Source organism: Myotis brandtii, unplaced genomic scaffold, assembly GCF_000412655.1.
Source record: "Myotis brandtii unplaced genomic scaffold, ASM41265v1 scaffold469, whole genome shotgun sequence".
Lineage (NCBI taxonomy): Eukaryota > Metazoa > Chordata > Mammalia > Chiroptera > Vespertilionidae > Myotis > Myotis brandtii.
Window position 1 is genome coordinate 1,048,059 of NW_005367911.1, and position 22,026 is coordinate 1,070,084.

Sequence of the window (22,026 nt, forward strand, 5' to 3'; positions counted from 1 at the left end):
TCACTGGAGCAAGCAAGCCTCCCTGTTCGCTTCAGTGCATGGCTGCCGGCCGCCATCTTGGCTGACAGTTAATTTGCATAAGGATATGCTGATTAGCCAATGGGAAGGGTAGCGGTCATACACTAATTACCATGTTTCTCTTTTATTAGTGTAGATTTAATCCTCACCTGAGGATATTTTTTTTTCCATCTGCAACACAGGTATGTGCTCTTGACCTGGAATCAAACCCATGACCCTTTGGTGCGTGGGCGGATGCTCTAACCACTGAGAACACCGGCCAGGGCCTTAAATTTTTTTAAATCAATTTTTTATTGATTATTAGAGGGGAGAAAAGAGGAAGAGAAAGAAACATCGATGTGAGAGTGGAACATCGATATGCTGCCTCCCGCACACCACCCACCAGGGATTGAGCCCACAACCCAGGCAGGTGCCCTAACCGGGAATCAAACTGGTAACCTTTCAGTGCACAGGAGGGTGCCCACCCAACGGAGTCACACCAGCTAGGGCAAAACTACATGTATTTCTAAGTGTTAATTTAAAAGCTTAGGATTGCTTTCAGAAATTTTTCCTTCTAAGCAGAATGTAGAAAGAAAGTTATAAATGTTACAAATAAGACATATCTGAACTAGAAAATTGTAAACAAGAGTTTTATAGGAAATATGTAAAATATTATAGATGAGCATTGTCCAGTACAAATGTAAATGTAATTTTATAATAGCCACCTTTTAAAAAAGTAAAAAGAAATAGGAATAAATTTTAATAATATTTTTCTTTAATCCAGTGCATCAAAAATATTTCAACATGCAATCAATATAAAAACTATTAATGAGCTATTTTACATTTCTTTTTTATGCTAATTCTTCAAAAATCTAGTGTGTACTTTACACTTACAACATATCTCAATTTGGATGCAAAATGTCCGCCAGAAACATACGAACTGTGTTCAGATTTCATAAAAATCTCGACTTTATCAATAGATTCACATACCCAACTTGTTCTTCCAGTAACTAACTTGAGCATCAGTTTTTCAGTTTACATTTAAGTTCATTAAAATGAACTAAAATTTAAAAATGCAGTTTCTCTGTGACACTAGCTAAAATTCAAGTGCCCAATAGCCCATGTAGCTAGTGGCTGTCATATCGGACAGTGCAGTTACAGGCTTTCTAAACAAATAGCATAAAATGTGGGTTGTCTCCTACTTTTAACATCTGGCTTACAAATAACTCAAATTCAAATAGGGTGTCTTGCCCTCTGGGAACAGAAGCTACTCTTCCCTGAAGAAGACGACACCCCTAAATTCCCACCAAACACCCACCCGCAAACACACAAGCATACACGGACGCACTCCATTTTGGAATCTGCTGCACCAAGGCATGGTGGAAGCATCACCCACGTCCTTGGAGGCCCTTCTCTTCCCGTGGGGGTAGGACTTCTCCAGTCTGTGCTGTGTGGGAGCTGGGCTGGGAAACAGACAGGGTGGAGGGATTATCTTGTTACTAATGTTACCCCTGACGAGAAATTCTAACACCGTTTCTTCAGAAACAAAATTATAAAGGGTAATTAGGTTTTGTAAGATTGTGGCTCAACTGAGGTTTTTGGGTTTACCTAGGGATTTTTTAAAGAATCTTTTTATAACTCTGAGAAAATAGTTTATGTTCCAAACAACAAGCATGCAGATGGGTTTTGGAATATGAGTTCATTTGTAAGGTGACCAGAGAGAGGGTACGGGAAAGAGGTTGGGAGTTGCCTGTTGTTTTATTACAGAAGGGTGCAGGGGCCTGAGTATTGAATTTGGATGCAGCAGCTTAAATGGTCTCTTATCCTCCATATGACCTTGCTTACAACTCTTAAACTAAACCCGTTCTGTTTTAGGTATCATTCAACTATCAAATCACTGTTAGACAGAGTTTTTGTTATTTTGTTTTGCTTTGGGGGATGTGTGTGTGTGTGTGTGTGTGTGTTTGAAACAGTTTGCCTAGAAAAAAACCGTTTTCTTTTCGTCTTAGCTACTATTCATTTTTATGGTATACTTAAAGTTGATGTTTGAAATTTGGGATCTTCTAGTTACAGATGAAATTTTCCCTTTCAAAAGAAATTCCCGCCCCCTTCCCCCGCCATGTTAGTTTAGCCCTAGGAGGTACCTAAGGAGGGGAGTAATTTTTAGTTCTGTATAGTTGAGGTGATGATCACTCCACCTGTGTGTGGAAGGCTGAACAGTTTCAGAAGTCCGTCTTGGTAGAGAGATTCTGGAACCTCCGGGAATACCTAAGCCCTTGGTTCTTCAGGCCTTCCTACTTAGTTGATCTTAATGTTCTTTCTAGATCTCTGATTCTAGGAGGAACCTTTGAGGAAATGCATAGAACCTCTGTGTTGTTTTGCATATTGGCTGACATCTAAGCCAGATTAGTTAGCTTTTTAATGTTAAATAAAACATCCAGTAGCTTTTAATAAGGTGTGCTTTAGGAACCCCTTTATTTTAGTATAGTGCCAAAAGTAGCTTAATTATAACACTTAAAACATTCTGGTATTCTTTATTGAATGTCATTGATTCCTCAATAAAATTGAAGATTATTTCCATAAAGGAAAATTATTTTCCCAATATAATATCACAAGCTATTTTAGAATATTTGAAATATTTTCTTAGGTGAAAAATTAAGAGCATATACAAAAGTTGTTATGCCCCAAGGAGTCTGATTCTGTTGTTTTAACATTCATTATATTCATTATATTGAATAAAAGATTGTTGTGTTGACTTCAGAAGTAGATGATGCATTTTAAAGTATTTAAAAATATTTTTAATACACCTGAAGTTTTCACTGTGATGTATTTGTTGTTTTAGTAGAATTTGACCTATATTTTATTCCGTGGGGGAAAAGATAAACTAAATGTTTGCCAGCCACCTACCACCTTGTGCTGTTATGCGTTGGTGGGTCGAAACTTGAGTCCCATTGTGAATTTTTAACTCCATGCTCTATATTTTTAGGGCCTTGTAGAGATTGAATCTGCAAACCAACTTTGAAAGATAAATGATTTGATTGTGGCAAGCATGAAAGTTATCCTCTACATAAAACCGTGTCTTCTGGGAAAAAGCTGCACTAATACCACAATGACGTGATCTTCACGGTGGGACCCTTGATTAGACCTGATTTGTTTTGCACGTATTATAGCTCCATAAAGATGATCGACTTTCAGCAGGAATGAACAGATGTCCCGGTTTCATAAATTGCTTTCACATTGTCAAGGCATTCACAAAAGCCAGTCATCACCCTTGTTACTCTGATTTTGTTGAGACCCTTTGAAAACTTTTCCCCAAATATTGGTTTGAATGCACAGACCTTGCTGTTTACCTATAAGATTCTATAATGGTCAAGTGGTATCCTTCCCCGCCCCCCCCCCCAACAGAAATAAAAGGAAGAAAACTAAAAACAAAAATGAGAAAATATAGTATAGGCTGTATTCATTTAAACTTTCAAGTATTTTTAATAGTAGATACTAGAGCCCTAGCGGGTTTGGCTCAGTGGATAGAGCATCAACTTATGGATTGAAGGGTCACGGGTTTGATTCCGGTCAAGGGCACATACCTTGGGGGTAGGCTTGATCCCCGGCCCTAGTCAGGGCACATGCAGGAGGCAACCAATCGATGTGTCTCTCTCACATCGATGTTTCTCTCTATATATCTCTCCCCCGCCTTTCCACTCTCTAAAAATCAATGGAAAAATATCCTTGGGTCAGGATTAACCCCACAAAAATATCTTAGAGTCTAAGTTTAATAAAATACATATCTGTTTTGTTCCCTGCTGTATCTTCAGTGTCCCCTCGGGAGTTTGACCGGGAGACCGGGAGTTTGATCACTCGCTATGATGTGCGCTGACAACCAGGGGGCGGCGTGGAATGAAGGAAGGTCCTGGCCAGCAGCCAGAAGGCCCCGATCAGTCCTGATTGCCGGCCAGGCCTAGGGACCCTGCCTGTGCACGAATTTCATGCACTGGGCCTCTAGTCTCTGATAAGCTTTGGTTCCTGTTGAAGATATTTTAATTCTACTTATTCCCCTTTAATCTCAACAGAGAGGATATATTCAGAGGCTGCTTCAACCCTCAGAAGGGCTGAAAGCATGCCTTTCACTGTGGAAGAAAGAAAAAGAAGGGAAAGCCAATTCTCTGTTTCCTTTGAATTTCAGAGTTAAGGGTGGAAGAAATGTGAGTTCACTAGGCACGAACTGGCTTTCCCCCCCCATTGGAAAAAACTTTTTTTAACCAGTTGAATCATTTTTAAGTGGCATTAAGTATATTAACATTGTCATGCAACCTTTACCACCATCCATCATCATTCCCAAACTGAAACTGTACCCATTAAATGATAACTCCCACCCCTGCCCCCCAGGCCCTGGCAACCACTATTCTACTTTCTTTCTATAAAGAAAGTTGACTATTCTAGGTATCTCATATAAGTGGAATCATATAATATTTGTCCCTTTGTGTCCGGATTTTTTTTTTTTTTTAGTATGACTCTTTGTTTGGAGACTTGACAATTTTTCTTTTTCTTTTTTTTAAAATACATTTTTATTGACTTCAGAGAGGAAGGGAGAGGGAGAAAGAGGTAGAAACATCAATGATGAGAGAGAATCATTGATCAGCTGCCTTCTACACGCCCCCTACTGGGGATTGAGCCCGCAAACTGGGCATGTGCCCTTGACTGGAATCGAACCTGGAACCCTTTAGTCTGCAGGCCGACGGTCTATCCACTGAGCCAAACCAGCGAGGGCTTGACAATTTTTCTTACCCCTGCATTTCTAGTTTTTGCTTTGTACCTAGACCTAGCCAGTGATGCGTACACAATAAGTATCCAAAGACACGTGAATTCAACAGCTTGTTGGATACCGCTAGGGGGTTATTAAAGCTTTGAAAATGTGATTCCTAATCTGCATGTTGGTAGGCTTAGCTCCTCCAAGCCTTGCTGATAAACCTGCACCAACAGTAATATCAAAGATTAGGCTTTCTCCATGTTTCATAAAGCAAATTGTTCTCATTGTTATAGACTGATTATGAACTGGAAAATTACCGATACATTGTTGTAATTGTTTATACAGACATTAAGACAAATTCTGTATAAAGGACAGCAGCTACAAAAAGAGGTGTTGATTGCAGCTTAAGAAATTATATGCTCATACTCATTCTCCCCCCCTCCATTTTTCTGATTTCATTGTATTTTCCCTTCTCCCTCCCTCTCTCCTTCTTTCCCTCTCTTTTTCTCTCCCTCCCTCTCTCCTTTCCCTTTCCTTCCCTTCCATTCTGTCCCTTCCTCTCTGCCTTCCTTCCTTTTTTCCTTCCGCCTTTCCATCCTTCCTTTCTTTTCTCTATCATTTTCATTTTTCTGAGTAGTTGCTACAGAGACGACCTCACCCTATTATCCAAATATAAATAACATAGTAATGGCTTTCTATCGGTCTGCCTGGAGGGAGAGGGGAAAAGAAAGTAATAAAACTAAAGAGGAAATATCCTTAATTTGTTTCTGAAGGATAGAAACTAACTTGCTGAGGAAAAAAGAAATATAATGGGAGCTCTGATTGGTAAAGAAACAAAGAGAAAGAGAGAGGGAGAGCCTTGGAGGGCGATTTGAAGAGTATCCCGTGCAGTTCAGATTTCAAGCAGGATCCCCGTCTGTGGGCGGCTTTAGAGCCTCTGACACTGCTTTCCTTAACCCCGTGTTCTCAGCCTGGAGCATGGTGGGTCCGCAACTAGACTCAGCCTTACGAGTTTGGGCCAAAGCCACGAGAATAGGAGAGGTAATTTTTTACATTCAACTTTTATGATGTCTACAACCGCAGGTGTTGCACGCCCGAGACAGAATTGACAACGAAAAGAATCACCCCGTGCCAAATCTGACTCCTCTCGGAGAGGCGGTGGGAATGGCTGTGGTGGCATTCCCTAACGTCAGTACCTGGGATTTCTGTGACTTTTCAAGGTGCTGGGAGTCTCCCCTGGTCCTTCCTGTTTAAATATGAATGGACATCGATTGCCCTCATTGTCCCGCCCCCAGGCCTCCTGCATTTAGATGGCCAACATTTGGGAAGTTTGCTGGTCACAAAGAGATGCTGGCTTTTTCCATTCCTTGTCACAGGGCCAGTTCAGTACGCTTTCCTTGGCACTTGGTTTGGTTTTCTTCACAGCAGCAGCTGCTAATGAGGGACAGCTTTTGAGCGAGCAGCTTGTCATTTTTGGCAGGGGTAGGGGACATCCATAACCATTCAAGACTCTGTTTTCCTTTGCTAAATTTACTTTACTACATGGAAGTACGTCTGCAGTAAAAAATAGTCTGCAGTCACTCATGCACGGCGGTATTTACTGAAATACCTTCCCGAGTTGGCATTCGATCCTGCAGTTGGAGAACTCTCAGGAGATAAGTAACAGGTTCCGCGTCTATCAGGCGAGCCACCCTCCCAGCGGGAATCTGCATTCTGGATGTAGAACTCTACCCTCCTGTTTTGGCGCAGTACTCAGTCTTTCCGGATTGCGCTTGGTAGTATGCCTGGTAACCGTCGGAGTGGGTTGTTGATAAACACTGCGCCTTACGTTTATGCTCAGCTGCTTTTTTGAGGCATAATTAAAAGACGCAGTTTCGTTTGCATAAAGAAGAAGCTGTCTTTGGAATTTCTGCTCGCATTGGCATCATCCCATTTCATGTAATTCTCCCCTTTGAAATTGCCACAACAAGGCGTTAGCTCTGCTCTGCAAACTTGTCACGATATTTATGGAATGGTACAGCTTGCAATTATACTTGCCGTGATTAGCACCGACGATGAGTCAAAACCTCCGTCACATTTTCTATAAAGTGTGATTCAGTCCCATTATTCCTGTAATAAGGACTCGAGTTAATGACCTCCACAGTGGTAAAAATAACATCTTGAAGGAAATAACTGACCTACCAGCCATTTCAGCTATTTCCCCCAATTTAGGTTCTTTTGTGACTCGGAGGTCTACCAACGTCGTATTTAACACGCAATTATTGAACATCTACCATGCACTGAGTATTGTGTTGAAGGAATCAAAATGAATGAGAAATGGTTCCTGCTCTGGGATAAGTTACAATGTAGTTAAGCAACAGGTAACTCAGAATTGCTTTAGTTCTCATTGCCGAGTGTAGCACGTTCTCACTCTAGAGAGATAAAGCAATCCATCTTTATTTTTAAAAAATATTTTTTTATTGCTTTCAGAGAGGAAGGGAGAGGGTGAGAGAGAAACATCAACGAAGAGAGAGAACCATTGATCGGCTGCCTCCTGCACACCCCACACTGGGGATCCAGCCCACAACCCAGGCATGAGCCCTGACCAGGAATCAAACCATGACCTCCAGGTTCATAGGTCCACACTCAACCACTGAGCCACACCAGCCAGGCAAGCATTCCATCTTTAAAAACTGGGATGATCAACCTTGGCTGGTGTGGCTCATTTGGTTGGGTGCTGTCCCCTGCACCGAAAGGTTGCCGGTTTGAATCCCAGTCAGGGTACATACCCAGGTTGCAGGCTCCATCCCAGTAGGGGATGTGCAGGAGGCAGCCAATCGATGTTTCACTCTCACATCGATGTTTCTCTCTCTAAAAATCAATTAAATGTAATAAAAAATTAAAACTGGGGTGATCAAAATGATAAAAGCCATAGAATATGAGTATTGGTTGATTCCTTTTTTAGCTAAAGGTGTTAAAGATTGTATGAGGCACGTTTCATCTAATATATAAAGAGCCAGTGACCGTAACATCATAATGACCGGAACAACCGATCGAACAATCCCTAGGAGGTGCATTGACCACCTCTCGGTCCCTCCCCCCCAGCCTGCAGGCTGAGATCGATCACAGCCTTAAGTAAGTTAACGTTTAATTATTGGTATAAGGTGAACAGTTATCCAGATGACAGCTGACTTCAGTATCCTTCACTATCCTAACTTACCCGCTAGGATATTTCACAAGCTGTTTTCTCATTTTTATAAGTGATTATTGTCGCCATAATGAGAAAACCGGAGATTAGGATGGTCCCTCCTAAATCTTGGGGGTGGATTATAACCTATCTAACGGGAAACTAACAAGGGACTTGGGAACAAATGTAACAAGTATAACCAGCCACTCTGCTTCTTATAGGAAGTGTCACAATGTTCATTCTGACCACAGTGGTCAGGGTCTAGGTTTTGGCCTCATTGGAAAGTTACCCAACCCCAGAACTGTTCCCATTGTTCTCCTCTCACTCCCTTTAACAATCTAACACTTTTAGCTGATTTCTGATTGGTTTAGGGGAGTGAAGCTGAGCCACCAAACCCCAAACATGGCTTCTTTTGGTTGTCTGAAGGTTTGTCATCTAGATGTTCTCACCATCCCATACAAAGCATTTTTGGAATGTCAAATAATTTTTTTTGGTATCTATCTGTGAGTTGTACTTTGTGTTAATTCACTTTGTAGCTTTTATCTTAAAGCAGTCTTAAACCACAGGTATCCTTGTGAGGAAAATCTCATGTGGATGGGTAAGAGGTTTTAATACGTACGGGGTTTGAGAGGAGGCGCCCTGCAGGTGGACAGCCTACGTACTGATCCCAGCTCCTGCGCTTTGTTGCTGCAGGACTTAGGGCACATTTCCTCCCCCTTTAGCCTGTTTCCTCATCTGTAGAATGAGAGCAATAATCGTGCTGCCATATAGGTTTTTCATGAGGGTGCATATAAAGGGCATATATAGCAGTGCGTGAGTTCATGACACAGTAAGAGCTCCTTGAATGTTATTACTGCTGTTACTAAGTATTACAATTACTACTCATACTCTCTTTTTCTCCTTTCTGTGCGAGTTCCTTTGCTGTTATTTAAGGTTTGGTGATTAAGTACAGGAAAGGCTTGGAAATGTAATAGTTTATTTTGTTTCCAACACGAAACCTGTTTCTAGTGTTGGTAGCAATCGTTCATTTAGCACGTTTAACAAACTAACAAGTTTTTCCTTGAACCCCAGACTGTGTTCCTTTTGAACGTCTCAGAGGGGGTTACATACCCTCCATCATCAAAGCCTAGAATCTTTAGAACATAAGCTTGTCTCACAAAAAGCCTGGTGTCTCTGTTGCCACCACAACCTGAAACTAGCGGGTTAGAAACCACAGAGAGCCTACCACACGCTGGAGGGGCCTGGAAGGGCCCATCACAGTTTCTTGTAAGTTGTATGTAGACAGCTAAGCCAGGAACCAGTCTGGCTGAGAAAACTTAAAAAGTCTTCTTTTTTTTCCTTCCTCTTCACCTTTCTGTTCAAAAGGATCTAATTTGTTGCCTCTAGGAAGATTGAATGCATAGATGAGCTCTTAAAGAAGTCTACGTAAGAATGTGCTGTTTCTTTGAGGGTGAGCGGGTGTTCGATATTTTTTTTAATATATGTTTTTAATTGACTTCAGAGAGGAAGGGAGAGGGAGAGAGAGAGAAACATCAGTGATGAGAGAGAATCATTGGTTGCCTGCCTCCTGCACACTCCCTACTGGGGACCGAGCCCACAACCGGGGCATGTGCCCTGACCGGGAATCAAATCGTGACCTCCTCCTAGTTCATAGGTGGATGCTCAACCACTGAGCCATACCGGCCGGGTTCTCTATTACTTCATAAGTATTTGGGGTTACTATCTAAAGAGGATTTAAAATCATATTTTCTTTTTTTTAAATATATTTTATTGATTTTTTTACAGAGAGGAAGGGAGTGGGGTAGAGTGAGTTAGAAACATCGATGAGAGAGAAACATCGATCAGCTGCCTCCTGCACACCCCCTACTGGGGATGTGCCCACAACCAGGTACATGCCCTTGACCGGAATCGAACCTGGGACCCTTCAGTCCGCAGGCTGACGCTCTATCCACTGAGCCAAACCAGCTAGGGCTAAAATCATATTTTCTGTCCTCTTCCTCTTTTTGTTCATAGTTGTACAGTCTTTTCTCCATGCCTATCTTAGGAAACTATATAGTCCTCGTATATGTGCTTGTCAGCATTGATCCCGGCCAGTGCCTTACTGTGTTGGACAACGATTGGACTTTAGTTTGAGAAGAGGAAAGCTAAAGATTTATTTTCATATCAATCCACTAGGGACCTCACATGTTGTCACATTTATTACGGCCCCCAAATCACTTTATTCTTAGGCAGCGACTTGTGGAACATTCGCGTAAATCCAGTCCAGTCCTTCTCCTCGTGTGTAAGTCCACGTTCAAACTGGTGGTTTTTGACAGCCCCACTGCTGTTTAAAAGGCATGGCCCCATGTGACCGTATTGTCTTCAACTCGGTCACGTGAGACACTTTACGGTTCTGGGTCTCACATTTGGTTTGTTTTTCTTTGGAGCTTTACTGGAAACCAAACACTATTGCGTACAAGCTGAGAAGCAGGAGGGGAAGTTGGCAAGAATCAACTGCTTTCTGTTTGGTCTGTCTGAGGCAGCTGACCTTTTGGAAGGAAATCGCTGCTCTTTGCTTCTTCCTGTAACAGCGCAGCCTGTGAAAGAGCATCGACGCAGAGCCGTTATCCTGGCTGATGTCTCGGGCGAAAGCGCCGTTCGCGTAGCGATGCGAGTTTCTCCGCGCACCTGCTGTATGTTGTAGGGGCAGTCACTCGCGTTCGTGGTGCTAAGCTGTGTGTCGATATCCCAGGAGACACAGAGCCCGAGAGAATCTGTTTCTAGAAAAAGTAGTTTGTTTTAGCAAAAGCAACTGTATTTTCTTGCAAAGTGCCCATGTTAATGCTGTGGTAAAAGTTACTTTGTGCACGGGCTTAATTCTTCTTAATGTTGAAGGTCCTGATGTCATTATTATTTCTTAGACTGGGTAACCTTTTTGTCACCAAGAGGCAGAACACGTTGACTTTCTAAGACAAGGTGAGTGCTTATTTAAATGTCATTTCATCTCAGAATTAGAATTAGCTGCTTGCCACCTGCTGCCCCTTCGTTGGACCCACGTTTCTGCAGGACGTGTTTGATTTAAACACAGTGAGCATCCTTCTCCACGCATTGGCATTATCCTCAGAGAGCTGCCGTCAGTCGGACTTCGCAAGTGGAACATCATCCAGTGAGCAAACAAAGGAACTAGCTGATGAGGCATTTCTCTCTTAACAGACACGATTTTAGTTTTCCATTTATTTTAACCAAAACATGGTTAGGTTCACTTTCTATTTTGTTGTGTGTGTGCGCGTTTTTTTGTTTTGTTTTAAAGGATTTACATTCAAATAACGGTCTGTTAGCAAGAATGAAGTAGATTCTGATTATGGTAAATACAGAGAATGAAGCTACCTGAAGGGGGTGAGGGGAGAGACAGGAAATGCTACCTTCTTCTGCTCTCAGTTTGGGTTCGGTGGGTCGTGTCCTGTCTCAGTGTCCTTCGGTCTCTCTGCCAGGTTTGCTGTTGGGTGAGCACTGGTGTGGATGCACATAAAGGTGTAAAGCATGACCTAGGGGGAATGATCTCAGGGCTGCCTTTCTGTTCTTGGAAACTGGCCTGAGCTGTTCAGCCTTCCTGAGATAGTGAGGGACCCAGGAGGGAATACAGACCTTGCTGTGGCTGTAAGTGCAGGTTCTGGGCACAAAGTTGATGTCAACAAAACAAGATTGAGCCCCCCCAGTTCCGTTGGCCTTTTTGAGTAGGAGCCAATTTAGGAACCACTGGCTAAGGCCTTCTGGGATCTGGTCTTGTAACTCTAGCCTTCTGGAGGCCTTGAATTATTACCCTTAAACTGTCAAGGACCTTCTCGTATGCCAGTTGTGTTCAGGTGTGTCATTAGGGGTAAGGGGAATGTCGTTTTGAAAAAGGAGTTTTTAGAGAGAGTGGAAGGGAGGGGAAGAGACAGAGAGAGAAACATGGATGTGAGAGAGACATCTATTGGTTGGCTCCCCCACGTGCCCCGACGGGGGCGGGGATCAAGCCTGCAACCGAGGTAGGTGCCCTGGATCGGAACCAAACCCGAGACCCTTCAGTCTGCCGGCCGACGCTCTAAACACTGAGCACACCCAGCCAGGGCACAGCAAATGTTTTTAGTTACCTGGAAAGTCGTAGTGATGTAGTTTCTTCCCAAATGGGTTTTCAAGTTGCTAAATGGGTTTCAACACAGAGAGAATGAGAACGCCTCAAGCTGCGGGCACTGTGGCAGGACGGAGCCCGGCCTGCAGGACAGCGCCCTCCCGCCTGCCGCACAGTCTGAGAAGCCTGATGTGTGTGTACCACCAGGGGTAGTTCCCAGGCGAGAGCACGCCTCTACTCTAATTGCTTTTTTCCCCCCTTAGATTTTGAAAAAAGTTAAAATTACCGAAAAATTGAAAGAATAGGACAATGAACACTCATATACACTTTGCCTAGATTGACCAATTGTTAACAGTTGTTACATTTAGGTAACACCTCTCTCTCCCTCTCCCCTTTGAAAGTCGCAGACATCATGACTTTACCCTTAAATGGTTGAGTATGTATCGACCAAGAACAAGGTCATTCTATATAAACTCAATGCCATTATCACTCTCAAGAACTGTAACATTGATACAATAATATCCAATATATAGGCCATGTTAAAATGTAATTAAGCCCAACTGGTGTGGCTCAGTGGTTGCGTGTTGATCTATGAACCAGGAGGTCACAGTTCAGTTCCCGGTCAGGGCACATGCCCAGGTTGTAGCTCAATCCCCAGTAGAGGCATGCAGGAGGCAGCTGATCAATAATTCTCTCTCATCATTGATGTTTTTATCTCTCTCTCCTTTTCCCTTCCTCTCTGAAATCAATAAGAATGTATTTTTTTTAATGTAATTAAAATTTTTAATTGTCCCAGTAATGTCCTTTAGAGCTGTGGTGTGGGTTTTTTTTTTTTTTTAAAACTATGTTCTAGGTAGTTATCATGTGTTTTTGGTCTCCTTTAATCTAGAACAGTTCCACATTTTTCTGTCTTTCATAAGAGTCTCACAATTTGTATTTGTCTGATTGTTTTATTCATGAGTAGAGGCAAAACATTTAGTGTGTGTGTTCTTTTCAGTGCGTCACATCTGGAGGCATAAAATGTCCGTTTGTCCCATGATCGGGGATGTCTTATACTTGGCTAAGGTGTTGTCCACCAGCTTTTCCCACTGAATACATACCCTTTCCCCTCTGTGAATAATAAGTAATATGTGAGGCAATACTTTGACACTGTGTGACTGTCCTGTTCTCCGACAAGTATCACCTAATCGTTTTAGCAGCTACGATTATCCTTGTCTGGGTCCACTCTCTTTATTTATGGGATCGTGTGTGCGGGGCCAAGTTATATTTAGGTGACAGTTTTAAATATATGCTAACCCACTGATTAAGACTTGGTCTTTATATTTAGCAACTAGCTGCCCTCCCTCCTCCTTCAGGCCTCCCTTCCCCATTCTACCTCCTCCCCCTTTTCTCTTCTTCCCAAAATAATATGTAATCATTTGGCTGTGACGTAAAGATTTATGACTGATTGTCTTCCCAGAATATTATCATCTCTATGTTGCCTGGGCAAATTTTTCCTTGTTTATGTTTTTGCAAGCCAAATACTTTTATTCTTTCTGTTCTCGTCCCATCTGTTTAATAATCTGATTTTGTTAGAGAACTGCCTTTCTGGTTGCTTATAAAGTAGTGGTTAGAAAAAAATTTTTTAAAGAGCAGATGGCTCTGGTATTGACCTACTTCTACACGGGAAAGTTTTACTATAACCTTCTTACTTGATGTTAGGCCAATTTTAATATGAACAAGGCCTTAATCCTTTATTACTACTATTCAATATTTTTCTGTCCCTCCAGGTTCCTACTACTGGGTAACCATCACCACTGAATGCATGTAATCATTGATATTGACACAACCAGGGAACTTGCTGTTTATAGTCTTTCCAAAGTCCTTTAGTCTTTAAGGCGCTGATCTGATGAACAGTTTTTAATCCTGGTTCCTTGCCTTATACTTTTCAGATTAGAAGCAATGTTTATACACCTTCTGCTTCATCTGCCAACGAGCCCAAGCCTTTGCCCAAATCAGAGCTTTGCAACGTTAGGTCTCTTATTCTAATCTCTTATTCATTTTCTTTCTTTAAGTTATGAAATATAGCAACATACAGAAAAGTACATGAAATAACATGACCAACCACCACAAGTCCTCAAGACAAAGGGAGCATGGTAGAGGGGGAGAAGGACAGCCTCGCGGGCCAGACTGCCCATATGTTGGCGCCCGCAGAAGTACGGGATCTGGAGCAAATACGTCACCTCCAAAAGAAACCTGTCCCCATCGAAAGTCACTGTTACCTGTTACCTCAGCCCTTGGCGACCACCGATCTGCTGTGTCCCTGTGGGCTTTCCTATTCTGGACATTTCATATAAATGGAATTTATAATATGTGGCCTTTTACGTCTGGCTTCTTTCGCTTAGCGTAATGTTTTCAAAGTTCATCCATGTTGTAGTATGTCAGTACTTTATTCCTTCAGACATAAGACTAATATTCCACTTAATCCGTTTTATGTTTCCATTCATATTCATATTACTCCTTCTGTTGATGGACCTTTGGGTTATTTCTACTTTTTGGCTGTTATGAATGCTGCTGCTGTGAACATCTGTGCACAAGTTTTTGCAGACATGTTTTCAGTTCTCTTAGGCATATATCTGGGAGTGGAACTGCTGGGTCCTATGGAAATTCCTTGTTTAACCTTCTGAAGAATTGCCAGCTTGCTTTCCAAAGTTGCACCATTTTACAATCCTGTTTAATTTGCTGACTCTCGGTTCTCTCATCTATAAAGTGGGAATTATAATAGTGCCGACCTCGTAGGGTTTTGTGAGGATTAAATGAGTAGGTTCAGAGAAGCGCTTACGGTAATAAATCATACAGTAGGTGTTCTGTGAGTGGTAAATCTGATGGTGGGTAATAACACTAATAAATGTTACTTTAATTCATTTTTCAATCTTATTTCTAAAATTACTTTTATTTATTGGATGAATCAAAATATTTGTTGCTAATAATTCATACTTTCATTAGTAGGAGTCAGATTGTCCTTGGAAGGAACAGGATTTTTAAATTATTTTTTTGGAGTTTAGTAACAGCAGGTCATTTCATTCAACATTGTTTCATTATAACGTTGAGGTGAGATCCCATAGAAATGTAACTCTTGTTTACGTCATTAGCCAGTGGTAAAATTGGTTTCATTATACATCGTTTTGCTTGAAGTGGCAGAACCTATCGGTGACATTAAGTGAGGACCTACTGTACTTAGGGCAGTCTTGCTCTTGGAACACCACCCGTCACAATCTTACCCTCTCATTCGGAGGTGAGCCAGTAACAGTCCTCCCAGCGCCTTCCCCTACTTAGGTGACTTAGCCATTGTGTCTAGAACTTGAACCCTCTGTTAGAGACTGGGATGGGATGGGATGGGATGGGATGGGATGGGATGGGATGGATGGGATGGGGATGGATGGGATGGTGGTTGTGGTGGGATGGAGGACAGGAAATATAAAATGCTTTATTTATTAATTATTTTATCCTCACCTGAGGCTATTTTTTTCCATTGCTGTTCAGAAAGAGTGGAAGGAAGGGAGACAGAGATAGAGAGAAAAACATTGATGTGAGAGAGATAAATCAACCCTTCACCTCCTGCTTGCACCAACACAAGGGGGGTGGGGTGGGGGTAGCGGCAGGGAGCAAACCGGTGCTTGCGCCGACACTAACCACTGAGAAACACTGGCCAGTGATACAAAATGCTTTAAATCATACCCATAGCCCTGGCCCGTGTGGCTCAGTTCCTTGAGCGTTGTCCTATGCATCAAAAGGTCGCTGGTTTGATTTCCATTCAAGGCACATGCCCAAGTTTATGGGTTCGATCCCTGGTTGGGTGTGTGAGGAAAGCAGCCAATCAATGTCTCTGTCTCTCTCTCTCTCTCTCTCTCTCTCTCTCTCATTTTTAAAAACATATTAAGAACATAAATTAGACACATAAATCCAGCAGACCAGATCCCTGCACACATTTTATGCCTGCCACTCCCACCCCAAGCTAGAATTCAGTCACCCAGTTGGCCCATTTGCATTGGGACCCTTCCGTCATGTGCTCCCCACATCTCTTGGCCCAGAGCTTAGCTCTGGCATGACTTTGGCCACAGTGTTCCAGAAGAATTCAGAGAACGTGATATTTTTCTTTACAAAGTTTTATATTGTATTTTTAAAAGGGAAAGCGTCTAATAAAAAGGTATTTATTATTGAGACAAAATTATCCCTAAGTCCCAGCCACTCATATAATTTATTTGTTAGTGAGTATTTACTTTTATGGTTTTCAGTAAGCGTGTATCATTATGAGCCATTAAACTTTGAAACCGTTTTTTAACAATGGCCTGAGGGTCCACGCTCCTTGACACTCCTGAGGCACATCCAGAACCATGACGTCAGTGTAAATAGCTTACACTTTCACAACGTTCTGCATCCCACACTGTGGCGGGTTGTTTGGAGCGCTTATGACCACCAAGCGCAACTAAGCAACACGCACATCGTTCTCGTCTTCGGCTAAAAATAAGATTGTGAATCCATTTCCCAGTCTTAGAGAAGCCCCTGTGATGATTTACCAAAGACACAAACCACTTCCCTTGTCAGAACATCACGCATTGAAGAGGGAGCTGCCGGTAAATAAGCAGAAGAGAGAGTGTATTGAGGCCAGGGGGGTGCAGTCACCGCCCGCCGTGCGGAGCAGCAGGACCGGCGCGAAAGGGCAGAGACTCAGCTGGGCGGTGTAGGTGTCGCCTGGTAACGGGTGTGGACGTGTCGACACGCATACAGAAAAGCACTAATGCTTGGAGTCTAGGTTTTATTGATGCGATTGGGGAAAGTGGTGGTATTTTTTTTCTCCCTCAACCACATATTTTAAATTGTTACATAATAATCTCAGTAAGTCATCCCATATTCCATGTATATAATTTTTAGTTAAAAAGTAAAAATGATTCTGTGTTATTTCGTGCATTTTTATTTTACATTTTTTACTACTCATAGGCAAAACCTACTTTCTCTATCAAAGCATTTTCATGTAGTGGAATTAAAGTACATTGTATTTATCAAAATAAGGTGGTTGCCACCTTATATTCTCCAGCTATTATTCTTCAAGTGTCATTTTAGAAAATAACTATTATATTTAGAGCCATAAAAATATCCTGACAAATGCTAACAGCTCAGCATCCCACTATTTGATAAAAACTAAGAACTAATATAAAACACAAGACAAGCCCTAGTTGGGTTGCTCATTGGTTAGAGCATCGGACCTGAAAGGTGGCAGGTTTGATTCCATCAAGGGGGCATGTACCTCGGTTGCAGGCTCGATCCCCTGCCCCGGTGGGGCACGTGCAGGAGGCAGCCAATTGATGTGTCTCTTTCACATCGATGTTTCACTCTCTCTGTCTCTCACCCTCCCTTCCAACTCTCTCTAAAAATCAATGGAAAAAATATCCTTGGGTGAGGATACAACAACAACAAACCCACAAAAAAACCCCACAAGACAAAATAAATAGTGTGACGTCTGTATAGTACCCCTACATATGTGGCATATCACCATGGTCTTTCTTAAAACAATAATAGGCCCTGACCAGTGTGATTAGTGGTTAGAGCATCAATCCATGCACCGAAGGGCACGTATCTCGGTTGCATGCTCAATCCCCGGCCCCAGTTGGGCATGTGCGGGAGACAGCCAATCGATGTATCTCTCTCACATCGATATTTATCTCGATATTTCTCTCCCTTCCTTCTCCTCTGGTTCTCAACCTTCTGGCCCTTTAAATACAGTTCCTCATGTTGTGACCCAACCATAAAATTATGTTCATTGCTACTTCATAACTGTAATGTTGCTACTGTTATGAATCGTAATGTAAATATCTGATATGCAGGATGGTCTTAGGCGACCCCTGTGAAAGGGTCGTTCGACCGCCAAAGGGGTCGCGACCCACAGGTTGAGAACCGCTGCAAACAAAATCAATGGAAAAAATATCCTCAGGTAAGGATTAACAAAAACAAAAACACAAAAACAATAATAGACTCCCCTGGAATATGCTCAGACAGCAGGACATGTGAAATATTTGCCACATATTTGGTGTGTATTTAATCACTCAGCAAGTGTTTATTGACTACTTGCATGTCACAGAGGCGAATAACAGTGCTCTTTTCACTCACCGTTCTTCAGAGTTCAGTGGGGAAGATAGACAAAAACCAATTAACAGAAACTAAAAGGAAAAATGACAGATTGTGGCAAATGTTATTAAGGAACAAATAGACCCTTGTAAATATAGACTCATCCAAATTATAAAGTCATCCCAGTTATAAAATTTGTTTCCATTTCTTGCCTGGGTATTTCATACTGGTATCTATAGATTTGACCAAACTGTGTGTATACATTTATTTATGCAACAAAAAAAGTTACTGCTTGCTAATGTGCCAGGCACTGTTCTAGGCCCAAGAGAAGAAGCAGTGAACAAAACAAAGTCATTGTGTTTGTGGTGACTTCTCCCTGGTAGGGAGACAGTAGACAAATATGTGATAAATGTCAGGAAGTGATCCATGGTATGGAGAAAATAAAGTAGACGGAGGATAGTGACCAGAATGTTATGTTACTTGGGTGGATTGAGAAGGAGTCGCTGAGGAGAGAAACGTTTTCCTTCTTTTGTCTCTTGGGTCAATGCAGTTAATGAATGCAGGATGCAAGGTTGTTTTTGTATCTGTTGGTATCTTTCACACGGTCGCTACAAGAGCTATGGTGAGGTCTTCTCCCCAGTTCCCTTCACTAAAAGAGATTAAAACCTGCATTCTTTTCTTCATGCTTTTTTCATTCTTCCGTACGTGTAAATGCCTAAGCGCCTTCATCCACCCACCCATCCATCCCTTTACCTTTTATCCAAAAAACATGCTTCGGTGTCTATTCCAAGTTTCCAAAATCTTGGGACATGATTTATTTGATTAAAAATGACATTGTACAATCAAATGCCTTCCAGATGTTTGATGATCACGTGGAGGGAGCTCTTCTATCCAAGACTCCTTCTCCCAGTAAACTCTCAGCCATTGAAATTTGATGTCTTGGGTGATCTTAGGGATCCCAGCCTTCATGCCCCAAAGCTCTAAATAAAATTGCACACCGCTCAAGTGCTCTATAGCATTGCACAAGCCTAAAATAGGTAACTGGCACCCTCCCCACACCTCACTGTTGGCTAACTGGCGAGTCCCATAAATAGCTCAGTGTTACACTGTTGGACAGCGATAACTAACAGAGATGGGATTTTTGTTTCCTAACACACACGTGTCGTCTCTGGTATTCAACAAAAGCAAGCTCTAACTCACTGGACCCTGGCTATAACAGCTCTTGGGAGAATGGTGCCGATCAATAGCCAAATTGATTTTGGATGGGATTAAAGATAGCCCTGCCTTATACCGGAGTCTACATTAGGGATCAGTGTTAGAGCAAGATTCCGTGTTAGTCCCTTCTGTGTACATGAAAGTCATGTTACCGCTGCAATCAGGTTAAGCCCACAGAGTTTCTGCCAAATGAATTTAAAATTCTCAGGTGGGTCTGAGAAGGCATCTTGGTAGTTTTATAAGACCGTTTTTTTTGAAATCAAGAGCATATTTTAAAAATCTACCCGTATTGGAAATATAATGGTTCTTGTTTCTGACTCTTAGCTGGAATGTATTGTTGTTATGTCGGAAAGATTTTTAAAGGCTATAATTTAACAGAGCATTGCTTCATAAATTCCTTAGCAATAACTCAGAAGGTGAACCTTGGGGTATTTTTCCAATAAAGTTGTGCCCTTTGTGTGCAAAGCATTGTTGCTTAGGTAACTAGTCATAATACATAGGGTTCAATCCATGCTTTACATATTTTCACTTTCCTTTTACTGGGTCTTTTTCAAAATGGCAGTATGTTTATTGTAATTCCTAAAAGTCAAAATAAGAATCTAAAACAAGTGATTTTTAAAAAATCCCCATGCTAATTATTCATCATGACTGTTCAGATGCTGCTTACTGTTGCTTCAAGTTCGGAACAAAAGTGAAGAAAATGTCTATGATATCGAAGCTATAGGCAGTTCTTCCCCTTTGCACTTTTGCTTCTAGGACTTCAGTATATTGTATAGTCAGAGCTTTATGGACCCACCTCGATAGCTTCCCATGGCCACACGGAACACCTACATCCTGAAAACATTGTAACGCTAAAATTCAGTTCAAGAACCCTGACCTTCAATCTACCAAAAAGGGCTTAAAAAGCAATTATCTTTAATAACTATATTAATGTTTACTCTAGTGGATTTAAAAGGGGAAGAAATAAAACCACCCAAACCACCGATTGTTTGTTTAGCAGATTGTAAACATGGCTGTGTGGATCCAGGCCCAGCAGCTGCAAGGAGATGCCCTCCATCAGATGCAAGCCTTGTACGGCCAGCATTTCCCCATCGAGGTGCGCCATTACTTATCCCAGTGGATCGAAAGCCAACCTTGGTAAGTGAACCGACTTTTCTCCATCATATTTCATGAAGCACAAGCATATTTATTTATTTATTTATTTTTAAATATATTTTATTGGTTTTTTACAGAGAGGAAGGGAGAGGGATAGAGAGTTAGAAACATCGATGAGAGAGAACATTGATCAGCTGCCTCCTGCACACCCCCTACTGGGGATGTGCTCGCAACCCAGGTACATGCCCTTGACCGGAATTGAACCTGGGACCCCTGAGTCCGCAGGCCGACGCTCTATCCACTGAGCCAAACCAGTCAGGGCAGCACAAGCATATTTAAATTTGGAAGATAACATGATGGGGACTCCAAAACTTATACCTTAAAAAAAAAAATCCTGACCCATGAAGAGGTATTTAGCGCCATCTGAAATTTTAGAAAGATAGCATGACTCTTAGGATTTTAAAAATAGGATATCTTCCACCCGACCGGCATGGCTCAGTGGTTGAGCATTGACCTATGAGGTCACAGGTTGTGGGCTCGATCCCCAGTGCGGGGCGTGCAGGAGGCAGCCGATCAATGATTCTCTCCCATCATTGATGTTTCTATCTCTCTCTCCCTCTCCCTTCCTCTCTGAAATCAATTTAAAAAATATTTTTTAAAAAATAGGATATCTTCTCTTTAATAGTATATTCTGGCTAAAAACATTTGAGCATTGCAGCTAGTTAAAACCAATTAACAAATGTTTTGAGTGCCTGTAGGGTGCCTAGCAGAGTCGTAGGTAGTAGAGTTCCTATGAAAAAATTAAAACCTTTGTTCACATAGAATTTAGTGCTGAATGGGACAGATAAGGTATGTCCATTCACATAATTTTTAAAAAATGTATTGTTAACAAATTTAACAATGGAGAGACATTGGTGTTTTCAAATTTATATGTAAATTATATGTACACGTAAAGACTAAAAGACGATACACCAAAATATTAACAATAATTATATCTTGATGGCAGATTTAACAAGCATGTTTATTTTTCTTATTTTCCAAATTACTCTTTATTATATATTCAGGGCGGGGATTGTTTTTAAACTCTTTTAGAATTAGTACAACGCAGTCAACTGATAGAGATATTTCTCACTGACGTTAGTGCACGCCAGGCAGCCCGATGCCCGCTGCTCTGCTCCGGGCCGGGAGCAGGTTGGTTTGTCACCAGCCGGTCAGTCTGAGCTGACAGACTCATCCTCCGCTCCAGGCCTGCACCCTTGCGGGCGGCGTGGCCTCTCCGACAGAGCCCGGGAGGAGACGGCCTTTATGCTGCTGTTCGAGGAGGGCTGTATCCCTGGCAGTCACGCTGCCTTGGAATAGTCGCAATTGTGTATTAGTAGCGAATTTCTCTCCAGAAACGAGAGAGCACCGGGAAGGCAATTTTCTAGGCAATTTAAAAAAAAATCTCAGCCTCGTGTAATTAAGTGAGAAAAAGGAGAGCTAAGTGTGAGCGTGTCAACTGCACCGTGCTTAGTGCTTTTCCATTTCCTTTTCTTTTTTAAAGATCTCGAGGAGTTCAGAAAAACATTAATAGGAGGTTTCTGTTTATTTAAAATGTCGTTGGGTAGAGTTTCCACG

At 41.9% G+C, this 22,026-nt stretch overlaps 1 protein-coding gene and 1 long non-coding RNA gene across 10 annotated transcripts in view; both read left to right on the top strand.

Annotated features, from left to right (window-relative positions):
* Positions 1–22,026, top strand: part of LOC102241062 (signal transducer and activator of transcription 5B) — a 60,885-nt gene that overhangs the window by 17,842 nt on the left and 21,017 nt on the right. For 4 of the 9 annotated variants that reach the window (XM_005875740.2, XM_005875735.2, XM_005875737.2 and 1 more), the window contains one exon: positions 20,315–20,451. In XM_005875740.2, the coding sequence (XP_005875802.1) occupies positions 20,315–20,451 (137 nt within the window). Of the gene's footprint in view, positions 1–9,323; positions 9,358–10,469; positions 10,580–20,311; positions 20,452–22,026 lie in introns of those variants that run through there. The other 5 variants (XM_005875739.2, XM_005875734.2, XM_005875736.2 and 2 more) reach the window with 3 other exon arrangements.
* LOC106727710 lies at positions 10,588–14,348 on the top strand. Its single transcript, XR_001363943.1, has 2 exons — positions 10,588–10,862; positions 14,052–14,348. It is a non-coding gene; the product is annotated as an uncharacterized LOC106727710 (long non-coding RNA).